The 26,180-nt window shown below is 37.3% G+C and overlaps 1 protein-coding gene across 1 annotated transcript in view; it reads left to right on the top strand.

The window, feature by feature from the left end:
* The window catches only part of CRPPA (CDP-L-ribitol pyrophosphorylase A), a 368,112-nt gene that overhangs the window by 118,388 nt on the left and 223,544 nt on the right, over positions 1-26,180 (top strand). Inside the window, exons 4-5 of the mRNA XM_077157926.1 lie at positions 1,685-1,789; positions 15,979-16,024. Of these exons, the coding sequence (XP_077014041.1) occupies positions 1,685-1,789; positions 15,979-16,024 (151 nt within the window). The remainder of the gene's footprint in view (positions 1-1,684; positions 1,790-15,978; positions 16,025-26,180) is intronic.

A 26,180-nucleotide genomic window follows, 5' to 3' on the forward strand; every position in this document is an offset into this window, starting at 1 on the left:
GTTTTAGTAGTTGTTCTGGCTTTGTGAGTGCCTTTGAGACTTTCCAGGCAAGTGTTAGATATCTTGCCTCTAGAAAGAATCAGGGGAAGAAAGATGTTATTGCTAGGAGTCTGTGGGATTTAACCATGTGTTAAAGTGCAACTCTGCTTACTGTGCTAAAACTGTGGCTCATACTGGAGGTGCAAAGTACAGATTTATTAAATCTCATCTCTACTTATTTGACTGAAACCACTACTGATAGTACTATATTAAAAAAGAAAATATCAGGGAAAATGTTATATTACATAGTATATCAGAATAGCAGATATTAAACTGGGACTGTTTGGTCAATTTTGGACTCTGTGTATATTTGATGATTATGTTCTCCTGCTCATTAATTTCACAAACCATTATAGTTAGGATTTTTATAGCCTTCAATGAAAACAAATAACTTTGGCAAAGGTGCTAAATGTCATATTCATGGAACTAGTCTTGCCTTCCTCCAATCTTCCTTACAAGGATATGCTTTTCTAAAATGCTAACCTCTCTACTGCTCAAAAACTCAGTGGTTCTTCACCACCCATATTAACCATAGTTATTTTAAATTCCCTTCTGATAATTCTAGCCTCTGGTTCTTCTCATCTGGTTCAGTTGATAGGGACCTTCAGGGTCTGGCCTCTGACTATGGATTCACTCCAAATAATCTACTGTTTACTTCCTCTTCTGTACGTGCCAGCTGATTCAAACTTCTGCAACTGCATGGCACTTTTTGCCTTAAAGGTCCCTTCTCTCAATTTTATTAAGTCTTTAAAACAGAGATTTCCTCTGATAGACCTCTCATGCTTCACATAGAATTAAATGTTCCTCTACGGAGCTACCTCCGACGTTCCTCTTGTACTGTGTTTATCATAGCCTATTGCAAAATATTTGTTACAGATCAGCCACCTCTTCTAGACTTGATTCCCTTGAGGACACAGTATATGTCTTATTTATCTTTATATGCTGGGTACTTAATACATGGCTTAAACATGAAAGGCACTTGGCATTACTCAATTATGTTATATTATCGTTCAGTTGTTTGATGGTTCTGCCTTAAAATGTTTAAAAATGTTTATATTTTACTAAATGTATGAGAGGCCTTTAAAATTTTTTTGTCACAAAGAAAGATGAATATTTTCCATGTTTAGGATCAATCAATGTCTTTTAAAATGATATATTGATATTTTAAATATTAAGTGAATGATTACTTTGACCTGAGGATGTCTTGATATAAATAAAATAAGGGATTAGGGTTTTATAGACATGTATTTGTTCAATCAAGAGTTCTGAGAAGGTAATCCTCAGCCATTCCTTCAGGCATTTTATAAGTATATCTGGAAAAGTAGCTTATGAATAAAGGGAATAAAGTATTATATTTAGTTGATACTTGATACTATTGAGTAAGCTCACACTCTTACAATTATCGTAACATCCTCTTATTATTTTTTTTCTTTTATTTCTAGGCCGTACACCATAAGGAAGATTATTCTATAACTTAGTCATTGATTAAATAGTTTGCGGGTTATCTAGTCTCTTCTTTTTTCCTATTTACAGGTGATTATGAAACAAAAAATTTATTTTTATTAAAATGTTATCAAATGCTTATTAAACTGTTTATTAAGTTTGTTATCTCTTAATCCCTTTTTTTTTTTCCTTCACCAACCAGTGTAGTGACTATGACTTGGACTTTGGAACAGAGTGTTTGCAGTTAGCTCTAAAATATTGTCAGACAAAAGCCAAACTAGTGGAAGGATCACCTGACCTTTGGAAGGTAAGGGAGAGGTTTTTTTGCTCTGGTTGTGGTCTGTGTTTATATGTTATTTTTAAAGATACAGCTCTGAACACACAAAGACTTTCCAGATACTTTAGAAAATGGAAAAGTAGTTAGAAAATATTTGGTTTAATATTGAAAGAGTTAATGTTTCCAGGAAGAAGGTATATGTGTGTGTGTGTGTGTGTGTGTGCACATGTACTTGTGCATGTGTATCATACATTATAAAGACTAGAACATTTAAAGGAAGTAAATGGGGTTTCTTGAGTCATGAAAGTATGCTGTCATTTGTATTGCTTGATTTAAAAATGTCACTTTGTGATAATTTATTCAAACATTGCATTTCAGCTCAGAAGATTTATCTATCTAATTTTGTCTTGTTCTCTTTAAGTATATTTATTTTTTACTTTATTGCCTTATACTCAGTTGGATTCAGGCTATAACTCAGCTTTCCACAATAGCAGTTCCTTGTAGACCCCTAGGGCTGTAGTACCAACTGGACTTGGTTTAAACAATTTCTGCCATGGTGTGACCTTGTGGGGTAGGTAACTGATACCCCCTACCCTGGGTCTCACAAAGAAATGGAGATGGAAAACCTCTTTCTTATGGAAGGGATGGAGATACTATGTCAAGCAAGGTAGTGACACTGTCATACTATAGCTTCGTATTGAAGCAGGAATGCTTAGAATGATTTCCGTTGTTTGCTTAGGTAGAATTGTGTTGAATTGAACAGTATATTCCAAAACATAATTGTAAGGCTCCTGTGTGATTTGGAAATAAGTATTGTTGATTTAGAAATATTGGGCATATTCTCCTGAAACCTTTATAAAACATCCAGCTAAATCAGATTAGTAAGGACTCATTCTATCTCTATGACTTTATGAATCCATAAGCAAATTCCTCTTTGATTTCAAAACAAACAGAAAGCCCTATGACTTAATTAGGTATTCTGCATGGTATTTATGGGCTTTGGTAAATGCTAAGATCATCTCAGACATACTGAAAGTGTGGAGTTCTAATATTATAAAATATTGACATGGCTGGATTTTCAGGCCTTCTCTGGTGGAGAAAATTCATGCAATGGTATTGCTCCTTTAAGGCTGTCTGGATATTATCATCCTGGCAGGCAGATATTTTATTCATTTTGATTATTATTTTCTATATATGGCTCAGATGGTGATACATTCATTGTGAGGATTCTGGTAATTACTCACTTGATGTTTGTTAAAGAGCCTGTCCCACATCATTGTAGACCTCCTTTTGCCTGCCTGACCTAATCTGAAGGCTGCCTGAAAAAAGTAGAAGCTCTGAGATATTGCATTGCTGCTAACATGCCAGCCTTCTCTGGTCTCATTTATTGATATCTTTGAGCATGTGATTATTTGCCTCTTGCGGGTTTTCCGAACCTTCTTCAAGCTTGTACAGTGCTCTGAGATCCGCAGATAAAAGACCTGAAAGCAATGCATTGCCCATTGAATTTTCTACTCTATCTTCACACATTTATTTCAGTTTCTTTTGGTATAATGTTTGTGTTTTGCTACAAGAGAGTGTTTAGTCCTCAGACTTTTCTTAGCTTTCTGATTCCTTTCTATGTGAACAATTGTTGCTGCATTGTTGCAATGAATGCCTTTCCAGTGTCTCTCAGTTCCTTGGTCAATCCGTTCATAGGTGCCATGGGAAGACACACTCTTTCAGGCCCGAAGGGATCAACAGTTTAGTGTCACTTCCAAAATTGGGGCCCTAAACTTCAGAATGAAATTTGAACAATGATAAACCTCAAAGGGATCTTGGACTCTAAAAGGCCCTCATAATACAGTGGGCTGGGCAAAATATCTTGCAATTGCTAGTTAAAGGATTTTGTTCAGTACTACTTTTCTTCTGTTTTGGAAGTTAAAATTATTTTGAGTGCAAATATTGTAACTGTTTCAGGCTATTTCCTTCTTGTACTCACCATCCTCTTAACTGTTTATTTAGCTCCTGTTGATGACATTGTGTGAATTGAGTTTTGCATAGACATCTAATTTAATTAATTTTATGATCTTTCTTTCAGTATAGAAAATATTTGAATTGCTGTCTAAACCAAAATAATGGAATCTACACTTGAAAATAGTCTTATAGTTTTATACTATAAGTTTTATTCCAAAGATGCTGCCATATTTTATTCTGATCTGAAAAAAAAATTATTTAGTACAATTATGCTAAAAGTGATATTGGGCCTGGAAGGCCAGGGTCAAATAGCTTGAACATAATTCATAAATGAGACGTATATAGTGAAAGGCACATTTGGACACTGGCAGGAGATATTAGATTACTGCAAAACCCTAAGACAGGATCTGGAATATAGAGCAGGATACCTTTCTCTGTCCCTATGAAATCGTGGAGCTCATCGCACGGTGATGTGGGAATGACTAGGACAGCTGATGACCTATTTCAGGAGGGGTTTCATTTTATAGCGTTATATACTTAAAAAAAAAAGTGAGTGCAAAAAATAAACATTCAATACTGAAGATACCCTTCCTGGACTTGCTTGTATGGGTTCCAGAGGAAACACCAGTTTTGTTTTGTTTTGTTAACTGGTGCACACAGTGGGGAACTCTCCCTGATTGACCACAGACCTGGAGGACTGCCAGCATGGCTTCGGGGGGTAGATCAACTCTCCTGTCTCCCTGAGAGTCGTTCCAGGGCAGACATTAGTAAACAGACTATTATTTCAGAGATATTTCATGTAATCTTCGTAAGAACTTCAGTTCCTTTAATTTATAGGTTTATCTTATTTTTAATGCAATATATTTTAAATATTCAGCTTAATATCTGACTACTGTTCAGATATAATTTAATAGACTTATTTCTGAGTATTAAAACTGTCTTCAAAGAATAGATATTTATAAAATATTTATAACCAATTTCAAAAAAGTTCAACAGCTATCTCCCATTGTTTGAAAATACTTCCTTATGAGGAATTTCTAAAGTATTTCAGTCATTACAGTATTATTGCAAAGACTTATTTTGGGGAACTTTTTAACTTTTTTATTGTATAGCATAACATATATACAAAGCAAAGAAATAAAAAAGCAGTAGTTTTCAAAGTACTCTTCAACACATAGTTACAAGACAGATCCCAGGGTTTGTCATGGGCTACCATATGTTCCTCTTAGATTTTTCCTTCTAGCTGCTCCTGAATATAGGAGGCTAGAAGGCTTAAATATTTTTTTTATATCAAAATCAACTTTTTTCCTTCTTTTTTTTTGTGAAAAATAGCGTATATACAAAAAAGCAATAAATTTCAATGCACAGCACCACAATTAGTTGTAGAACATATTTCAGCATTTGACATGGGTTACAATTCTACAATTTTAGGTTTTCACTTCTAACTGCTGTGAGATACTGGAGACTAAAAGAGATTTATCAATTTAATGATTAAACATTCATGCTCATTTGTTAAATCCTCTCTTCACTGTATAACTCCACCATCACCTTTGATCTTTCCATCCCTCTCTTTAGGGGTGTTTGGACTATCTTTTCATATTGGAAGGGTCTGTCACTAATAGGGGATAGGGAGGTGGAGCTATTTGACGTTCTGGAGAGGCTGGGCCCTCTAGGACTTATCTGGACCAGGGACCCATCTGGAGGTTGTAGGTTTCTGGAAAGTTACTCTAGTGCATGGAACCCTTGTGGAATCTTATATATTGCTCTAGGTGTTCTTTAAGATTGGCTGGAATGCTCCTGGTTGGGGTTTGGCAGGTTATGATAGGTAGCAAGGTCTAACTGAAGGTTGCATAAGTGCAACCTTCAGAGTAGCCTCTCGATTCTATTTAAACTCCCTCTGCCACTAATACTTCGTTAGTTACACTTCTTTCCCCCCCTTTTGGTCAGGATGGAATTATTGATCCTGTGGTGCCAGGACTGGATTCATCCCTGGGAAGCATCTCCCACGTTGCCAGGGAGACTTTCACCCCTGGATGTCATATCCCATGTAGGGGGGAGGACAGTGATTTCACTTGCAGAGTTGGGCTTAGAGAGACTGAGGCCACATCTGAGCAACAAAAGAAGTCCTAACTCTTAGGCTTATAACTATAGATAGTCTAAGCTTCTCTGCTACCTATATAGTCTAAGCTTCAAACAAGAGTAAGCCTCCTGATCGAGGGCATGGCGTATTGATTTGGGTGTCCCTAAAGTTTGACACAGTATCTGGGGATTCCCTGATGGTAAGATTTAATAATTCCATATTCTTTCTCCTATCCCTCAAGGGATTTTGCCAATACTTTTTGATTATCAGCTTACTGTACTCTAGGATGTATTTAGGTATTACACTAATCTATATCGGATTAAAGGACTTAATCTGGGCTCCCTGTGTTTCGGTTGTTCAAATGAGCTATACAGATAGGTTGAGTTAGATTATGTGCTACAGAAAATTTGAGTTCCATACCAAATAAACCTTTCTCCTTTTCATCTCAAAGAGTATGTGTGATTCTAAAATATATACACTGTCTTCCACACCCCTGTGTTCTGAAAATACTTTCATATTTTGGGGGACTTTTTGATGGGGAAAACAGTTATTTAGATCAAAGTGTTCTAGCATCTTTGTTCAAAAACAAAAGAAACAAAACAGTTTCAATATTTGGTTTTTAATAACTATTCATGATGTTCTGAGATGAAAGATGGGAGAACCTTTAGGACAGTCTTAGTTAACATATGTAAGGTGGTGGCCAACTGGACTTGGCTCTGAAAATCTGTTGTTTTACTATATTATGTCCCAACACTGAGAGAACAACAGAATGTAGGTGTGATAGTCTAATGGGAACATACCTGGAGATAGCTGAAGGAGTCCAGGCTTGGGAGGGAGGAGAATTGACTACCTCTGTGGTTCTGAGCTGGTTTTCTCTTTTGTTGAGTATTTTTTTAGTTAGGTGCTTTACCCAGATGAAGTATTGCTCAGGAGCCCAATTGAACAAAATAGATAAAAATTGAGCTGAACTGTGTGAGACTTGGAGCCTCAGCTGCATAGAATACCACAACCTATTTTCACTTGGCTGCTGAGACTCTAAGGAGCACAGTTTAAAAACAGATAAATTAGAGGATCATGGTTATCATTTACCATTATCGGGTTATGTTTTTTTTTAAGGCAATTATTTTTCATAAAAGGGTATTGTGCAAGGTCAAAGGGAAACAACAGATCATGCTGACAGAAGAAAATCAACTTCAAATTTATTAGGGTGAATTTTTTTTTTAATGAAAAGAGGGAAAGTACAATTTATGTTACTGTAAAAGTTTGACAGAAAAAAATAACATCAATCCAGAATTACATTTTCCTGTCATATTCCTTTTGAAGTATAACTATTTTGTTTAGAAAAAAATAAAGCTATTTTTAAACATACATTAAAAGTTGGTTAGAAACATTTTCTGTAGTTTATTTTTATTAAATTAGTGTTTGTTGAGAAGTATAGTTGGAAGCATTCAAAAGGCTTTGTGTAAAAGACCAAAAATCAAAGCTGCCTTAGTCTGTGCATGGTAGGAATCCAACAGCTTATAGGATGAAGTCAGCAGAAGAAAAATAATTTTGGTCTTTCTTTTTCATACAATTATTTATGTAATATTAGAGAAGAACATGCTTTTAGGTAATAGAAGCATGCATTTTATTCATAAGACTGACTCCTACTCAAAAATCTTGTCTTGTAAGTGTGCACAGAAAGGTGTTTTTTGTGTTTGAGACAGATTTTTTTTTATTTAATTTTTTGAGACTGATTTTTAAATACCTTTAAAAGACCATCATTAAGATCTGTTTGAAAAAAATAGGATAAGATGCTTTTATAATTGGTATGTATAGTATGAACCTTTGTGTATCTGTTTTCTGTTCTTTTTTTCCAGATAATATGGGAGTTGCATTGTGAAAGTCACTAGTTTTGGTTTGAGCATGTGCTTGTTGGAGAGATAATGTAGTGATAACACATTCGATTTTAATAGCTTGATGAATGTGGGAGCAGCTTTCCATCTCTCTTACAAGTTAGCTGCTACTTGGATTCTGGATTGTAAGGTGTAGTTCTGGACCAGGATTTACCTGTCAGATAAAGGTCTAACAGAGGAATCTATTTTGGGTACAAGTGAATTGGGCCAATCAAACTGAACAAAACTACAGAATCCAGTTATGAGCTAATCTGGAGGGAAAAAATATCCAATTTATTGACACAGAAATGTAATAAACGAGGTGAAGATTTCTCATAGAGGGTTTTAGACCATTTGTATCATATTCACCGGGGTACTTGAATGATAAACGCCTAAGATCTTACAGTACTCATTCATACTGTTTCATTTTTTACTACTTCATTCAGTTCTGTGATTTAGTAGAACTAGTCTGTAAGGCAAGGTACCGGACATGTTCACATAAGAGCTCACTGGATGGAGCCCAAGAAGCCCTTTCCATAAGATAAACTCAAACCATAGTAGGTTACATTACAAGGAGCAGTTTACAATTACAAGAGGGCTGAATGTGCTCAAGAAAAATTTATCACCGTTCTTCTGCACATGGTGGTACCCTACAGGCACTTTCCATCTTATAAGGTGCAGGTTTTCCTTTTTGGGTGCAAACAGATATATTTAATTCAGAAGGAAATTCCTCTTAATGTGAATTGATCTTTGAGAATTATCATATTTTAAATAAAAATGCAACTTGGATATTTTTGTTATACAGACATGTCCTTCTTTCTTTCCTTCTACCCCTTGTTTTAGTTTGTTAAACTGCTAGAATGCAATAAACCAGAAATGGAATGGCTTTTAAAAAGAGAATTTATTAAGTTGCAAGTTTACAATTCTAGGCCTATAAAAATGTTCACACTAAGACATCCAGGTAAATATACCTTAATTCAAGGAAGGCTGATTGGTCTGGAACACCTCTGTCAGCTGGGAAGTCACTTGACATCTGCTGGTCCCTTGCTCCTGGGCTCCATTGCTTTCAGCCTCTGTTCCTGTGGGGGTTCCTCACTTTATTTATTTATTTATTTGTTTATTTATTAATTAAAAAAAATTAACTAACACCACATTTAGAAATCATTCCATTCTACATATGCAATCGGTAATTCTTAATATCATCACATAGATGTATGATCATCATTTCTTAGTACATTTGCATCGATTTAGAAAAAGAAATAGAAAGACAACAGAAAAAGAAATAAAATGATAATATAGAGAAAAAATAAAAAATACAAAAATATATATAAAAACAAACAAACAAACAAACAAAAAACTATAGCTCAGATGCAGCTTCATTCAGTGTTTTAACATAATTACATTACAATTAGGTAGTATTGTGCTGTCCATTTTTGAGTTTTTGTACCTAGTCCTGTTGCACAGTCTGTATCCTTTCAGCTCCAATTGCCCATTATCTTACCCTGTTTCTAACTCCTGATGGTCTCTGTTACCAATGACATATTCCAAGTTTATTCTCTAAATCAGTTCAGATCAGTGGGACCATACAGTATTTGTCCTTTAGTTTTTGGCTAGTCTTACTCAGCATAATGTTCTCTAGGTCCATCCATGTTATTACATGCTTCATAAGTTTATTCTGTCTTAAAGCTGCATAATATTTCATCATATGTATATACCACAGTTTGTTTAGCCACTCGTCTGTTGATGGAGATTTTGGCTGTTTCCATCTCTTTGCAATTGTAAATAATGCTGCTATAAACATTGGTGTGCAAATGTCCGTTTGTGTCTTTGCCCTTAAGTCCTTTGAGTAAATACCTAGCAGTGGTATTGCTGGGTCGTATGGCAATTCTATATTCAGTTTTTTGAGGAACCGCCAAACTGCCTTCCACAGTTGTTGCACCATTTCACATTTTCACCAACAGTGGATAAGTGTGCCTCTTTCTCCGCATCCTCTCCAGCACTTGTCATTTTCTGTTTTGTTGATAATGGCCATTCTGGTGGGTGTGAGATGATATCTCATTGTGGTTTTGATTTGCATTTCTCTAATGGCCAGGGACATTGAGCATCTCTTCATGTGCCTTTTGGCCATTTGTATTTCTTCTTCTGAGAGGTGTCTGTTCAAGTCTTTTTCCCATTTTGTAATTGGGTTGGCTGTCTTTTTGTTGTTGAGTTGAACAATCTCTTTATAAATTCTGGATACTAGACCTTTATCTGATATGTCATTTCCAAATATTGTCTCCCATTGTGTAGGCTGTCTTTCTACTTTCTTGATGAAGTTCTTTGATGCACAAAAGTGTTTAATTTTGAGGAGCTCCCATTTCTTTCTTTCTTTCTTCAGTGCTCTTGCTTTAGGTTTAAGGTCCATAAAACCGACTCCAATTGTAAGTTTCATAAGATATCTCCCTACATTTTCCTCTAACTGTTTTATGGTCTTAGGCCTAATGTTTAGATCTGTGATCCATTTTGAGTTAACTTTTGTATAGGGTGTGAGACGAGTCCTCTTTCATTCTTTTGCGTATGGATATCCAGTTCTCTAGGCACCATTTATTGAAGAGACTGTTCTGTCCCAGGTGAATTGGCTTGACTGCCTTATCAAAGATCAAATGTCCATAGATGAGAGGGTCTATATCCGAGCACTCTATTCGATTCCATTGGTCGATATATCTATCTTTATGCCAATACCATGCTGTTTTGACTACTGTGGCTTCATAATATGCCTTAAAGTCCGGCTGCTTGAGACCTCCAGCTTCGTTTTTTTTCCTCAAGATACTTTTAGCAATTTGGGGCACCCTGCCTTTCCAGATGAATTTGCTTATTGGTTTTTCTATTTCTGAAAAGTAAGTTGTTGGGATTTTGATTGGTATTGCATTGAATCTGTAAATCAATTTAGGTAGAATTGACATCTTAACTATATTTAGTCTTCCAATCCATGAACACGGTATGCCCTTCCATCTATTTAGGTCTTCTGTGATTTCTTTTAACAGTGTTTTGTAGTTTTCTTTGTATAGGTCTTTTGTCTTTTTAGTTAAATTTATTCCTAAGTACTTTATTCTTTTAGTTGCAATTGTAAATGGAATTCGTTTCTTGATTTCCCCCTCAGCTTGTTCATTGCTAGTGTATAGAAATGCTACAGATTTTTGAAGGTTGATCTTGTAACCTGCTACTTTGCTGTACTCATTTATTAGCTCTAGTAATTTTGTTGTGGATTTTTCTGGGTTTTCAACGTATAGTATCATATCGTCTGCAAACAGTGATAGTTTTACTTCTTCCTTTCCAATTTTGATGCCTTGTATTTCTTTTTCTTGTCTAATTGCTCTTGCTAGAACCTCCAACTCAATGTTGAGTAATAGTGGTGATAATAGGCATCCTTGTCTTGTTCCTGATCTTAGGGGGAAAGTTTTCAATTTTTCCCCATTGAGGATGATATTTGCTGTGGGTTTTTCATATATTCCCTCTATCATTTTAAGGAAGTTCCCTTGTATTCCTATCTTTTGAAGTGTTTTCAACAGGAAAGGATGTTGAGTCTTGTCAAATGCCTTCTCTGCATCAATTGAGATGATCATGTGGTTTTTCTGCTTTGATTTGTTGATATGGTGTATTACATTAATTGATTTTCTTATGTTGAACCATCCTTGCATACCTGGGATAAATCCTACTTGGTCATGATGTATAATTCTTTTAATGTGTTGCTGGATTCGATTTGTTAGAATTTTGTTGAGGATTTTTGCATCTATATTCATTAGAGAGATTGGTCTGTAGTTTTCTTTTTTTGTAATATCTTTGTCTGGTTTTGGTATGAGGGTGATGTTGGCTTCATAGAATGAATTAGGTAGCTTTCCCTCTGCTTCGATTTTTTGAAGAGTTTGAGGAGAGTTGGTACTAATTCTTTCTGGAATGTTTGATAAAATTCACATGTAAAGCCGTCTGGTCCTGGACTTTTCTTTTTAGGAAGCTTTTGAATGACTGATTCAATTTCTTTACTTGTGATTGGTTTGTTGAGGTCGTCTGTTTCTTCTTGAGTCAAAGTTGGTTGCTCATGTCTTTCCAGGAACCCGTCCATTTCATCTAAATTGTTGTATTTATTAGCGTAAAGTTGTTCATAGTATCCTGTTATTACCTCCTTTATTTCTGTGAGGTCAGTGGTTATGTCTCCTCTTCCATTTCTGATCTTATTTATTTCCGTCTTCTCTCTTCTTCTTTTGTCAATCTTGCTCAGGGCCCATCAATCTTATTGATTTTCTCATAGAACCAACTTCTGGTCTTATTGATTTTCTCTATTGTTTTCATGTTCTCAATTTCATTTATTTCTGCTGTAATCTTTGTTATTTCTTTCCTTTTGCTTGCTTTAGGGTCAGTTTGCTGTTCTTTCTCCAGTTCTTCCAAGTGGACAGTTAATTCCTGAATTTTTGCCCTTTCTTCTTTTCTGATATAGGCATTTAGGGCAATCAATTTCCCTCTTAGCACTGCCTTTGCTGCGTCCCATAGGTTTTGATATGTTGTGTTTTCATTTTCATTTGCCTTGAAATATTTACTTGAGTTATTTACTAATTTCTCTTCTAATTTCTTCCTTGACCCACTCGTTGTTTAAGAGTGTGTTGTTGAGCCTCTACGTATTTGTGGATTTTCTGGCCCTCTGCCTATTATTGATTTCCAACTTCATTCCTTTGTGATCCGAGAAAGAGTTGTGTATGATTTCAGTCTTTTTAAATTTGTTGAGACTTTCTTTGTGACCCAGCATATGGTCTATCTTTGAGAATGATCCATGAGCACTTGAGAAAAAGGTGTATCCTGCTTTGTGGGGTGTAATGTCCTATAAATGTCTGTTAAGTCTAGCTCATTTATTGTAATATTCAAGTTCTCTGTTTCTTTATTGATCCTCTGTCTAGGTGTTCTGTCCATTGATGAGAGTGGCGAATTGAAGTCTCCAACTATTATGTTAGATGTGTCTATTCCCCTTTTCAGTGATTGCAGTGTATTCCTCATGTATTTTGGGGCATTTTGATTTGGTGCATAGATATTTATGATTGTTATGTCTTCTTGTTTAATTGTTCCTTTTATTAGTAGATAGTATCCTTCTTTGTCTCTTTTAACTGTTTTACATTTGAAGTCTAATTTGTTGGATATTAGTATAGCTATTCCTGCTCTTTTCTGGTTGTTATTTGCATGAAATATCTTTTCCCAACCTTTCACTTTCAACCTATGTTTGTCTTTGGGTCTAAGATGTGTTTCCTGTAGACAGCCTATAGAAGGATCCTGTTTTTTAAACCATTCTGCCAGTCTATGTCTTTTGATTGGGGAATTCAGTCCATTAACATTTAGTGTTATTACTGTTTGGGTAATACTTTCCTCTACCATTTTGCCTTTTGTATTATATGTGTCATATTTGATTTTCCTTCTTTCTACACTCTTCTCCATACCTCTCTCTTCTGTCTTTTCATATCTGACTCTAGTGCTCCCTTTAGTATTTCTTGCAGAGCTGGTCTCTTGGTCACAAATTCTCTCAGTGACTTTTTGTCTGAAAATATTTTAATTTCTCCTTCATTTTTGAAGGATAATTTTGCTGGATATAGGAGTCTTGGTTGGCAGTTTTTCTCTTTTAGTAATTTAAATATATCATCCCACTGTCTTCTATGTTCCATGATTTCTGTTGAGAAATCTCCACATAGTCTTATTGGGTTTCCCTTGTATGTGATGGATTGTTTTTCTGTTGCTGCTTTCAAGATCCTCTCTTTCTCTTTGACCTCTGACATTCTAACTAGTAAGTGTCTTGGAGAACGCCGATTTGGGTCTATTCTCTTTGGGGTTTGCTGCACTTCTTGGATTTGTAATTTTAGGTCTTTCATAAGAGTTGGGAAATTTTCAGTGATAATTTCTTCCATTAGTTTTTCTCCCCCTTTTCCTTCTCTGCTCCTTCTGGAACACCCACAACACATATATTTGTGCGCTTCATATTATCATTCTATTCCCTGAGCCCCTGCTCAAATTTTTCCATTCTTTTCCCTATAGTTTCTGTTTCTTTTTGGAAATCAGATGTGCCATCCTCCAGTTCACTAATTCTATCCTCTGTCTCTTTAATTCTACCATTGTAGGTTTCCATTGTTTTTTTCATCCCTTCTACTGTTTTTTTCAATCCCATAAGTTCTGTGATTTGTTTTTTCAGACTTTCCATTTCTTCTTTTTGTTGATCCCATGCCTTCTTTATGTCCTCCCTCAGTTTATCGATTTGGTTTTTGAAGAGGTTTTCCATTTCTGTTCATATATTCAGAATTAGTTGTCTCAGCTCCTGTATCTCATTTGAGCAATTGGTTTGTTCCTTTGACTGGGCCATATCTTCAATTTTCCTGGTGTGATTTGTTATTTTTTGCTGGCGTCTGGGCATTTAATCAGATTTCCCTGAGTGTGGGACCCAGCAGGTCGAAAGACTTTCCTGTGAAGTCTCTGGGCTCTGTTTTTCTTATCCTTCCCAGTATGTGGTGCTTGTCTGTCTGCGGGTCCCTCCAGCAAAAGATGTAGTGGCTCCTTTAACTTTGGAAGACTCTTGCTGCTGGGTGTGTGGTGGAGACAGAGGAAAGGTTGTAGGTTGGTTTTAATGGCTTCAAATTGTGAAGTCCTGGGATCTGAGTTCCTTGAGAGAGGGATTCCACCTTATTTTCGTTTCACCCCTCCCGCGGGGAAGGTTCAGGTGGTAGAGAGCCACAAAAGCAGCCTGTTTCTGCGTTTGGGGTAGTTGTAACCTATGTAATCCCAGCGCTGAGCCCAGAGGCAATGAAGCCTCCATAGAAACAGCCGCAGAAGGCTCTGTTTTGCCCCCTTTCCTCTTTTTCAGTTAGCCCAATCGGCGACTTCCGCCTTGATCAGTTTCGCCTGAGCTGAGGGCCTATTTTTAGTAGTCAGAAGTTGTTTCTTAATGCCACTATTGGTGTTAGGTTGGGCTCAGTCTCTACTTCTGTTGGAGACTCTTTCCTTTCCCTCCATGAAGTCGCCTGTCGGGGAGGGTCGCCGGCCGCTGCAGCTTGGGGAACCGCTGTTCCGATGATCCCAGCCGGCCTGGGAAGCCGCATGTGTGGAAGGCGCTGAGGTCGCCGGAAACTGCGGCTTGGGGAACCGCTGTTCCGAGGCTACCAGCCGGCCTGGGAAGCTGCGTGTGCGGGAGGGTCGCTGGCCGCCACGGCTTGGGGAACCGTCAGTCCAAGGTTTCCAGCTGGCCCGGGAAGCCGCGTGTGTGGAAGAGGCTCCGGTCGCCGTGGCTTGGGGAACCTGATCCAAAGCTCCCAGCCGGCCTGGGCAGGAGGGAGGGAGGGGCTCCGGCCGTCAGCTGCCTTGGCCCAGGGAAGTGCGTGCCTCTTGGGGACCTCACCGCAGCGGAGTTTCTTAGCCGGTCCAGCCGTTCCGGAATGGGGTACGCTGTGTGTCTGGTTTCTGTCATGGCTCCAGGAGCTGTTCTGGTTCCTCACTTTGCTTCTCTGGGGCAGGCCTTCATCTCATGGCTTCTCTTGGCTCTCTCCAGGTTCTGGCTTGTTTAACATCTCACAGCAATGTCACCTGGGCTCCAAGTATCACCAAACATCTGTGCCTCTGTTCTGTGAAGCAGCTGTTCTCCAGTCATGTACATCTGCTCTCTCTGTTGGCTCTACTCTCTCCAAAATGTTTTCTCTTTTAAAGGACTCCAGTAAGCTAATCAAGACCCATCTGGAATGGGTGAAGCCACATCCCCATGAAGATAATTTAATAAACAATTTCTAACCTACAGTATTGATTTAGGATCAAAAGAAACTGCTGCCCCCAAAAGATTGAGTCAGAATTAAAGCATGGCTTTTCTAGGAGTATATAATACTTTTAAGCCAGCACACCCCTTCAGCCCCTACCTCTTATCTTTCCCCTTTCTCTCCTTTCCTTCCCTCCTCTCTCCTTTCCTACCTTACTTTGCTTTTTCCTTCACATAAAATCTTACTATTAAGTAATAGTGTTTTCAGTTTTATTTAAACACTACCACGTATTCTTTGATTATAATATTTCAGTCATTTCAATAACAAGTAACCTCTACTAATATTATAGTGTATTTAAAAATTTTGAAACAAATAAATCTTAAGCCATTTATAGAAATAGAATATATTTTTTCTTGTGAATTTTCTGATGTTGTAATTTATGGATTGTCCGTATTATGCGTTTATAGTTTCTCCAAAATCAAGAGTTTTCTTGGGGTCATTATTTTATTGTTTACACATTCCTTTCTATTCTCTGAAGTCTAATGAAGTTTATCTCTCTTTTAGGTGACCTACAAGCGAGATCTGTATGCAGCTGAATCAATTATTAAGGGTATGTTTGTCCTTGTGACTATCAGTTCCTGTTTCAAAAATTCTCATGACATTTTAAATCCCAGCAATCTCAGAGATATGAACGCCTATAGGCCAACAAGGTCTATGATTTGTTTTTTGAAAATAATTAAATTTTAATTTGCTTTTCCTGCCTGTGAAATATCACTTACTATAATTTATATCACGCTTTTTTTTAATTTAGAAAGAAAATACTATGAAATGGTCATGCAGTTTGTTATATTGAGAAAAGTATGGGACATTGATACTGCTAGAAAGGAAACAGTGAAAATTGATATTTTAATACATTTGTAAAGGTATTATATTATTTCATTTTTACTGTTAAGAGGGCTGTCCTCTACCTCCTAATATGGTCTTATCAGAAGTTCCTGATTAGATATCATCTTATCTTCTATATGAAAACATTTTTTCCCAAATTCAAGCAGTTTATTTTTTTTATTTTTTCAATTCCTTTGCAATTCTGTCAATGATTCCAACTTGTTTTTGTCGTTTTGGATATTACATGTGTGATAACCCATTTCCTGTTCTTTTTTGTTTCATTAACTTGTAAGAATATAGCTAACCAGAGGCCGTTTATTTAATAATCAACAGGATTCAGTACTGTGTTCAACACTATGCTAGGATTTTAATGAAGATGCATAAGGGACATGCATTCCGGATTCTTGCACCCTCTATCTTTTAAATCTGGGTTTCTCAAGCATGGCACTGTTGATATTTTAAGCTGGATAATTCTTTATTTTGGGGGACTGTTTTATGCATTGTAGGATATCTAGCAGCGTCCCTGGTCTATACTCACTGAACGATAGAAGCACTTCCTCCACTTCAGTTTAACAACCAAAAATATTTCCTGACATTGCTAAATATCCCTTAGGGGACAAAATTGCCCCTGGTTGAGAACCCTTGTTTTAAATAAATGGTCCAAGCAAAGATCAGTGTTTTTACTCCCAAGCAAGCAGAGTATAATACTTTACAATGTTAGTGACTGACTCCTTTGAGAATAGATTAAATGCAGAGTAGTTTGCTCTGGTTTTGATTAGGAAGTGAACTTTAAATTCTTTGACTGAAGTTGAAAAGTGCTGAATTTGAATTCTGAATGTATTAGTTTATTTTAAAATTTTGGGAAGACCTATTTAATGATCACCTGGCTTCACATTCAGAAAACTGAAATCTTTTCTCTCATGACGTTCTGTTTTCTGTTTACCCCAAAGTCTTTGTCCTTTGAGCATTAAGGACATAGTTTAAAAAAATAGTTCAAATGTTTCAAACTATTAATGTACTGTCATTGGTGTGTCTTTGTGTGTAAACAGATCATTTATAGCTATAAATCAACATTTTAACACATGTACATATCAGCTAGGCAGTGTGTAGACATTACTCTAGAGAAGTTGGCTAAATTATGATGTGGTTGTTTAAATTCTCAACATAAGGAAATATAAAACTCAGTTCATTTTCTTTACAAAGTCATATCCATATTACCTATTAAAAATGAAAGTGATCTATTTTGTCACTGGTTGATCAGTGGTTCAAATGAGGATTCTACGTATTTCAATATTGTGCCTACATATCATCAGAGGAGACGTCTTATATTGTAAAAACCTATATTTGCTTTACATTGTAATTACTATAGTGTTGGAAACTTTGTAGAGATTGCTTTATTTTTCCTTTAATTTTAATATTTAGGTAACATAGGTTCTAGGATGCATTTTTATTCTCAGGGAAAATAATCTCTGTGGCTGGAATTAAGCAGCAAATGATTTAGATCGACAGTGTCAAAGAGTATCTTTACCCTTTAGCATTTGTATTTCTAACAAGTACCTAGGAGATTCTTATGGTCAAAAACTACAGTTAAGGCCTAGACTTGCAGACCTATGACCATCTGAGAGCTTCAATGCAGAATCTCAGGCCTCACCCTAAACCTTGTAGGTCAGAATTGTATTTTAACGAGAACCCTGGCTGTGTAGTTCAAGAACCACTTCTCTAGACTGCCCATCGTAATCTTCTGTAGGTCATTTCTAAAGAATATGTTGCATTAAGAGCTTGAGTCTTATTGTGCTCTACCAGCTTCAAATGCTTGTTTTTGCACCTAGATTACTACCTTCCTTCATGATTTGAACTAAATGCTATCTCTGAGGCTGTTAGTAGAAATACTTCTGGAATTAGGAAAAAGAAGATTCTAGGCTATAAGAAAAAATTCTTATGGTACATAATATAAAAAATATTATGGTACATAATAACTGGACTAATAGGTATCTGAGCTTTCCATTCACTCATTTGCCTTTTCCTAGTAAATGTTAAAGTTATTTTACTAGGTGGTACTACTACTGTTCAGGGGTTTTTTTGGTACTTACTTTGTGCTCCACTGTTTGAAGTATTTTATGTTTATTGACTCAATTCTCTAAGAACTCAATGATATTCTTATGGAATATTCAAGGATTCTAAGCAAATATCGATTTGAGAAAGATAGAAAGTAATTTCTTAACCACAGCTGTCAACTTTAGGTAGCTTACCTATTTATAACTCTTCTCCCTTTTTTCCTTAAGCAGAACCAGAGATTTTTCAGATTCTTTTATCTGAAACATTTGGCCTGTATGTGTTTTGAAATTTGGAGTAGTTTGTATTTCTGGAGATACTACAGAGTCTATCATTCTTATGTTATATCACCATCAGGATTTGGGACTTCTCCACATAATGAAACTTATAATGCATGTACATCTATGCTTAATGGAATAGTAGACTGTAGAACCTCTAGCTAGTTCAGGTCAGTACTGATTTTGGCATTGAATATATGAAGACTGATTTTCTGGGGGTGTGGTATGGAGTTCAGAGCATTTTTGATTTCAGCATCATCTATAAAGTGGTGTGGACCTGTTTCAGATTGTAATTTAGTAAAGGCAGGAAGGAGGTCTATTCTTGTTTTCTTTTGTGCCCTCTAACATTGAGTTGAATTGAATTGTATGATATATTAAAGGGAGTATATATATATTTTTTCCTCTAGATTCTAGTGGCCTTAATTAATGGGAACTGGTGGCCCTTCCCTCTCACCCTCCCTGCTTCCAGCAAATGCTTATTGAGATTCAGTGTATCTATTCCTATTTCATATATTTTTAAAATAGATATTGTATAACATTTGGAAGTACTTTTGTCAAGGTTTAAAACAGGCATATAGTGTATGCCAGATGCATACATATTATCTCTTTTACTCCTTATAATGTGCTGTAAGGTAGATATCATTATTCGCATTTTGCAGGAGGGAAACTTGAGACTTAGGTTTGATACCTCCCTCTGAGTCACACAGTTAGTATGAGTGAGCAATATCCACTATTTAAATACAGGTCTGCCTTGTCCTTAAGTGTGACTCCGCTGTGGGGTTCGGCCGCTTTGTCCAGCTGAATTATAACTGCTGCCCATGCTGACTATTAAAGTGGGTACTGGGTTCAGTCTCTCTCCTTTAGTGGGTATACCACCAGACTTCTAAAATTCTGCCTGCCCAGTTCTGATTCATTTGGGCTAGAAACTGTGTGCTCAGTTAGCCTGATGAAAAATGATTCTGAAATTAAGAGTGAAGATTTTTTTTTTTTTTTTTTTTATTTTTTTTATTTTTTATTAACGGAAAAAAAAAAAGAAATTAACACAACATTTAGAAATCATACCATTCTACATATGCACTCAGTAATTCTTAACATCATCACATAGATGCATGATCATTGTTTCTTAGTACATTTGCATCGGTTTAGAGGAACTAGCAACACAACAGAAAAAGATATAAAATGTTAATATAAAGAAAAGAAATAAAAGTAGTAGTAATAGTAAAAAACAACAACAACAAACAAACCAACAAGCAAACAAAAACAAAAAAAACCCTATAGCTCAGATGCAGCTTCATTCAGTATTTTAACATGATTACTTTACAATTAGGTATTATTGTGCTGTCCATTTTTGAGTTTTTGTATCTAGTCCTGTTGCACAGTCTGTATCCCTTCAGCTTCAATTACCCATTGTCTTACCCTGTTTCTAGCTCCTGCTGAACTCTGTTACCAATGACATATTTCAAGTTTATTCTCGAATGTCCGTTCACATCAGTGGGACCATACAGTATTTGTCCTTTAGTTTTTGGCTGGATTCACTCAGCATAATATTCTCTAGGTCCATCCATGTTATTACATGGTTCATAAGTTTATCTTGTCTTAAAGCTGCATAATATTCCATCGTATGTATATACCACAGTTTGTTTAGCCACTCTTCTGTTGATGGACATTTTGGCTGTTTCCATCTCTTTGCAATTGTAAATAACGCTGCTATAAACATTGGTGTGCAAATGTCCGTTTGTGTCTTTGCCCTTAAGTCCTTTGAGTAGATACCTAGCAATGGTATTGCTGGGTCGTATGGCAATTCTATATTCAGCTTTTTGAGGAACCGCCAAACTGCCTTCCACAGTGGTTGCACCATTTGACATTCCCACCAACAGTGGATAAGTGTGCCTCTTTCTCCGCATCCTCTCCAGCACTTGTCATTTTCTGTTTTGTTGATAATGGCCATTCTGGTGGGTGTGAGATGATATCTCATTGTGGTTTTGATTTGCATTTCTCTAATGGCCAGGGACATTGAGCATCTCTTCATGTGCCTCTTGGCCATCCGTATTTCTTCTTCTGGTAGGTGTCTGTTTAAGTCTTTTTCCCATTTTGTAATTGGGTTGGCTGTCTTTTTGTTGTTGAGTTGAATAATCTCTTTATAAATTCTGGATACTAGACCTTTATCTGATATGTCGTTTCCATATATTGTCTCCCATTGTGTAGGCTGTCTTTCTACTTTCTTGATGAAGTTCTCTGATGCACAAAAGTGTTTAATTTTGAGGAGCTCCCATTTATTTATTTCCTTCTTCAGTGTTCTTGCTTTAGGTTTAAGGTCCATAAAACCACCTCCAGTTGTAAGATCCATAAGATATCTCCCAACATTTTCCTCTATCTGTTTTATGGTCTTAGACCTAATGTTTAGATCTTTGATCCATTTTGAGTTAACTTTTGTATAGGGTGTGAGAGATGGGTCTTTTTTCATTCTTTTGCATATGGATATCCAGTTCTCTAGGCACCATTTATTGAAGAGACTGCTCTGTCCCAGGTGAGTTGGCTTGACTGCCTTATCAAAGATCAAATGTCCATAGATGAGAGGGTCTATATCTGAGCACTCTATTCGATTCCATTGGTCGATATATCTATCTTTATGCCAATACCATGCTGTTTTGACCACTGTGGCTTCATAGTATGCCTTAAAGTCAGGCAGCGCGAGACCTCCAGCTTCGTTTTTTTTCCTCAAGATGTTTTTAGCAATTCGGGGCACCCTGCCCTTCCAGATAAATTTGCTTATTGGTTTTTCTATTTCTGAAAAATAAGTTGTTGGGATTTTGATTGGTATTGCATTGAATCTGTAAATCAATTTAGGTAGGATTGACATCTTAACTATATTTAGTCTTCCAATCCATGAACACGGTATGCCCTTCCATCTATTTAGGTCTTCTGTGATTTCTTTTAACAATTTTTTGTAGTTTTCTTTATATAGGTTTTTTGTCTCTTTGGTTAAATTTATTCCTAGGTATTTTATTCTTTTAGTTGCGATTGTAAATGGGATTCATTTCTTGATTTCCGCCTCAGCTTGTTCATTACTAGTGTATAGAAAAGCTACAGATTTTTGAATGTTGATCTTGTAGCCTGCTACTTTGCTGTACTCATTTATTAGCTCTATTAATTTTGTTGTGGATTTTTCTGGGTTTTCGACGTATAGTATCATATCGTCTGCAAACAGTGATAGTTTTACTTCTTCCTTTCCTATTTTGATGCCTTGTATTTCTTTTTCTTGCCTAATTGCTCTGGCTAGAACTTCCAACACAATGTTGAATAATAGTGGTGATAGTGGACATCCTTGTCTTGTTCCTGATCTTAGGGGGAAAGTTTTCAATTTTTCCCCATTGAGGATGATATTAGCTGTGGGTTTTTCATATATTCCCTCTATCATTTTAAGGAAGTTCCCTTGTATTCCTATCTTTTGAAGTGTTTTCAGCAGGAAAGGATGTTGAATCTTGTCAAATGCCTTCTCTGCATCAATTGAGATGATCATGTGATTTTTCTGCTTTGATTTGTTGATATGGTGTATTACATTAATTGATTTTCTTATGTTGAACCATCCTTGCATACCTGGGATGAATCCTACTTGGTCATGATGTATAATTCTTTTAATGTGTTGTTGGATACGATTTGCTAGAATTTTATTGAGGATTTTTGCATCTGTATTCATTAGAGAGATTGGTCTGTAGTTTTCTTTTTTTGTAATATCTTTGCCTGGTTTTGGTATGAGGGTGATGTTGGCTTCATAGAATGGATTAGGTAGTTTTCCCTCCACTTCGATTATGTTGAAGAGTTTGAGGAGAGTAGGTACTAATTCTTTCTGGAATGTTTGATAGAATTCACATGTGAAGCCGTCTGGTCCTGGACTTTTCTTTTTAGGGAGCTTTGAATAACTAATTCAATCTCTTTACTTGTGATTGGTTTGTTGAGGTCATCTATTTCTTCTTGAGTCAAAGTTGGTTGTTCATGTCTTTCCAGGAACCTGTCCATTTCTTCTAAATTGTTGTATTTATTAGCGTAAAGTTGTTCATAGTATCCTGTTATTACCTCCTTTATTTCTGTGAGGTCAGTAGTTATGTCTCCTCTTTCATTTCTAATCTTATTTATTTGCATCCTCTCTCTTCTTCTTTTTGTCAATCTTGCTAAGGGCCCATCAATCTTGTTGATTTTCTCATAGAACCAACTTCTGGTCTTATTGATTTTCTCTATTGTTTTCATGTTTTCAATTTCATTTATTTCTGCTCTAACCTTTGTTATTTCTTTCCTTTTGCTTGCTTTGGGATTAGTTTGCTGTTCTTTCTCCAGTTCTTCCAAGTGGACAGTTAATTCCTGCATTTTTGCCTTTTCTTCTTTTCTGATAAAGGCATTTAGGGCAATAAATTTCCCTCTTAGCACTGCCTTTGCTGCGTCCCATAAGTTTTGATATGTTGTATCTTCATTTTCATTTGCCTCTAGGTATTTACTAATTTCTCTTGCAATTTCTTCTTTGACCCACTTGTTGTTTAAGAGTGTGTTGTTGAGCCTCCATGTATTTATGAATTTTATGGCCCTCCGCCTATTATTGATTTCCAACTTCATTCCTTTATGATCTGAGAAAGTGTTGTGTATGATTTCAATATTTTTAAATTTGTTAAGACTTGCTTTGTGACCCAGCATATGGTCTATCTTTGAGAATGATCCATGAGCACTTGAAAAAAAGGTGTATCCTGCTGTTGTGGGATGTAATGTCCTATAAATGTCTGTTAAGTCAAGTTCATTTATAGTAATATTCAGGTTCTCTATTTCTTTATTGATCCTCTGTGTAGATGTTCTGTCCATTGATGAGAGTGGTGAATTGAAGTCTCCAACTATTATGGTATATGTGTCTATTTCCCTCTTCAGTGTTTGCAGTGTATTCCTCACGTATTTTGGGGCATTCTGGTTCGGTGTGTAAATATTTATGATTGTTATGTCTTCTTGCTTAATTGTTCCTTTTAATAGTATATAGTGTCCTTCTTTGTCTCTTTTAACTGTTTTACATTTGAAGTCTAATTTGTTGGATATTAGTATAGCCACTCCTGCTCTTTTCTGGTTGTTGTTTGCATGAAATATCTTTTCCCAACCTTTCACTTTCAACCTATATTTATCTTTGGGTCTAAGATGTGTTTCCTGTAGACAGCATATAGAAGGATCCTGTTTTTTAATCCATTCTGCCAGTCTATGTCTTTTAATTGGGGAATTCATTCCATTGACATTTAGAGTTATTACTGTTTGGATAATATTTTCCTCTACCATTTTGCCTTTTGTATTATATATATCATATCTGATTTTCCTTCTTTCTACACTTTTCTCCATGTCTCTCTCTTCTGTCTTTTTGTATCTGACTCTAGTGCTTCCTTTAGTATTTCTTGCAGAGCTGGTCTCTTGGTCACAAATTCTCTTAGTGACTTTTTGTCTGAGAATGTTTTAATTTCTCCCTCATTTTTGAAGGACAATTTTGCTGGATATAGGAGTCTTGGCTGGCAGTTTTTCTCTTTTAGTAACTTAAATATATCATCCCACTGTCTTCTAGCTTCCATGGTTTCTGCTGAGAAATCTACACATAGTCTTATTGGGTTTCCCTTGTATGTGACGGATTGTTTTTCTCTCGCTGCCTTCAAGATCCTCTCTTTCTCTTTGACCTCTGACATTCTAACTAGTAAGTGTCTTGGGGAACGCCTATTTGTGTCTAATCTCTTTGGGGTGCGCTGCACTTCTTGGATCTGTAATTTTAGGTCTTTCATAAGAGTTGGGAAATTTTCAGTGATAATTTCTTCCATTAGTTTTTCTCCTCCTTTTCCCTTCTCTTCTCCTTCTGGGATACCCACTACACGTATATTTGTACGGTTCACATTGTCCTTGAGTTCCCTGATACCTTGTTCAAATTTTTCCATTCTTTTCCGGATAGTTTCTGTTTCTTTTTGGAATTCAGATGTTTCATCCTCCAAATCACTAATTCTATCTTCTGTTTCTTTAAATCTGTCATTGTAGGTATCCATTGTTTTTTCCATCTTTTCTACTTTATCTTTCACTTCCATAAGTTCTGTGATTTGTTTTTTCAGTTTTTCTATTTCTTCTTTATGTTCAGCCCATGTCTTCTTCATGTCCTCCCTCAATTTATCGATTTCATTTTTGAAGAGGTTTTCCATTTCTGTTCGTATATTCAGCATTAGTTGTTTCAGCTCCTGTATCTCATTTGAACTATTGGTTTCTTCGTTTGACTGGGCCATATGTTCAATTTTCTGAGCGTGATCCGTTATCTTCTGCTGGCGTCTGGGCATTTAGTCAGATTTCCCCGGGTGTTCGACCCCACAGGTTGAAAGATTTTTCTGTGCAATCTCTGGGTTCTGTTCTTCCTATCCTGCCCAGTAGGTGGCGCTCGTGGCACACGCCTGTCTGTGGGTTCCACCAGCGAAAGTTGCTGTGGGTCCCTCAACTCTGGAAAACTCTCGCCGTAGGGGAGGTTCGGCAACCTAAGCGTCTTGGAAGAATGCCAGCCGGCCCGGGGTTCCAAACGTGGGGAGGGTCGCCGGCCGTCGCAGCACAGGAGAGCGTCCGGCCAAATTAGCCAGTCGGCGCGGGGCACCAAGCGTGGCGGGAGGGCGCCAGCTGTCGCAGCCCGGGAGAGTACACTGTTCCCAGCCGACGGGGGAGTCACGTGTTTGGAGGGATCCCCCGGTCACTGTTCTCCGCAGTCTGGGGGTTTCCGACCCAACTATCTCAGTTGTTCCGGGGGGCCTCGTGTGGTGGGGGCACCAGCCGCCGCGGCCTAAGGGGACCGCCTGTCCAATTCTACCAGCTGGCCCAGGAAGGTGGAAGGGAGTGACTCCGGTCGCTTGTCGTCCCACCCAGGAAAGCCCGTGCCCCTTGGTGATCTCACCGGAGCTGGTTCTCCCAGATAGTCAGCCGTTCCAGGATGGGGTCCGCTGTCCCTTTGATCTCCGTCGTGGCTCCGGGAGCTGCTCTGTATTATCTCCACTCCCCCAGTAGCTGTTCTGGAGGAGGAAAGGTGAGGGCGGCAAGGCTGTCGAGGCTGGTGGCGGAGGAGCACGGTGAAGGCGGGGGAAGAGGGCACCGTGGTGGTTGGAGAGCAGCCGGAGCAGGAGGGGGAAGAGAGGGGAGAAGGAGGTCGGGCGGCTCGGCTGCTGCGGGGCTTGGGCGCCGCGCGGCGGGCCGGCGGAGAAAGAGAGGGGAGAAGGAGGTCGGGTGGCTCGGCTGCTGCGGGGCTTGGGCGCCGCGCGGCGGGCCGGCGGAGAAAGAGAGGGGAGAAGGAGGTCGGGCGGCTCGGCTGCTGCGGGGTTTGGGCGCCGCGCCAAGAGTGAAGATTTGATCTTGCAATGCTTTTTTTTTTTCTTAACATATATAGTATAGTCTCCTATTCTTGGTATTTATGATGAACTATTTGATAATAGGAAACATGCAGAAAGTAGTATTATTTTCATTTGTCTTTCATATGGTTATCTCCACTAATAAAGTGTAGTTAGCCACAAATTTACTGTTTTAACA

Source organism: Tamandua tetradactyla, chromosome 1, assembly GCF_023851605.1.
Source record: "Tamandua tetradactyla isolate mTamTet1 chromosome 1, mTamTet1.pri, whole genome shotgun sequence".
NCBI lineage: Eukaryota > Metazoa > Chordata > Mammalia > Pilosa > Myrmecophagidae > Tamandua > Tamandua tetradactyla.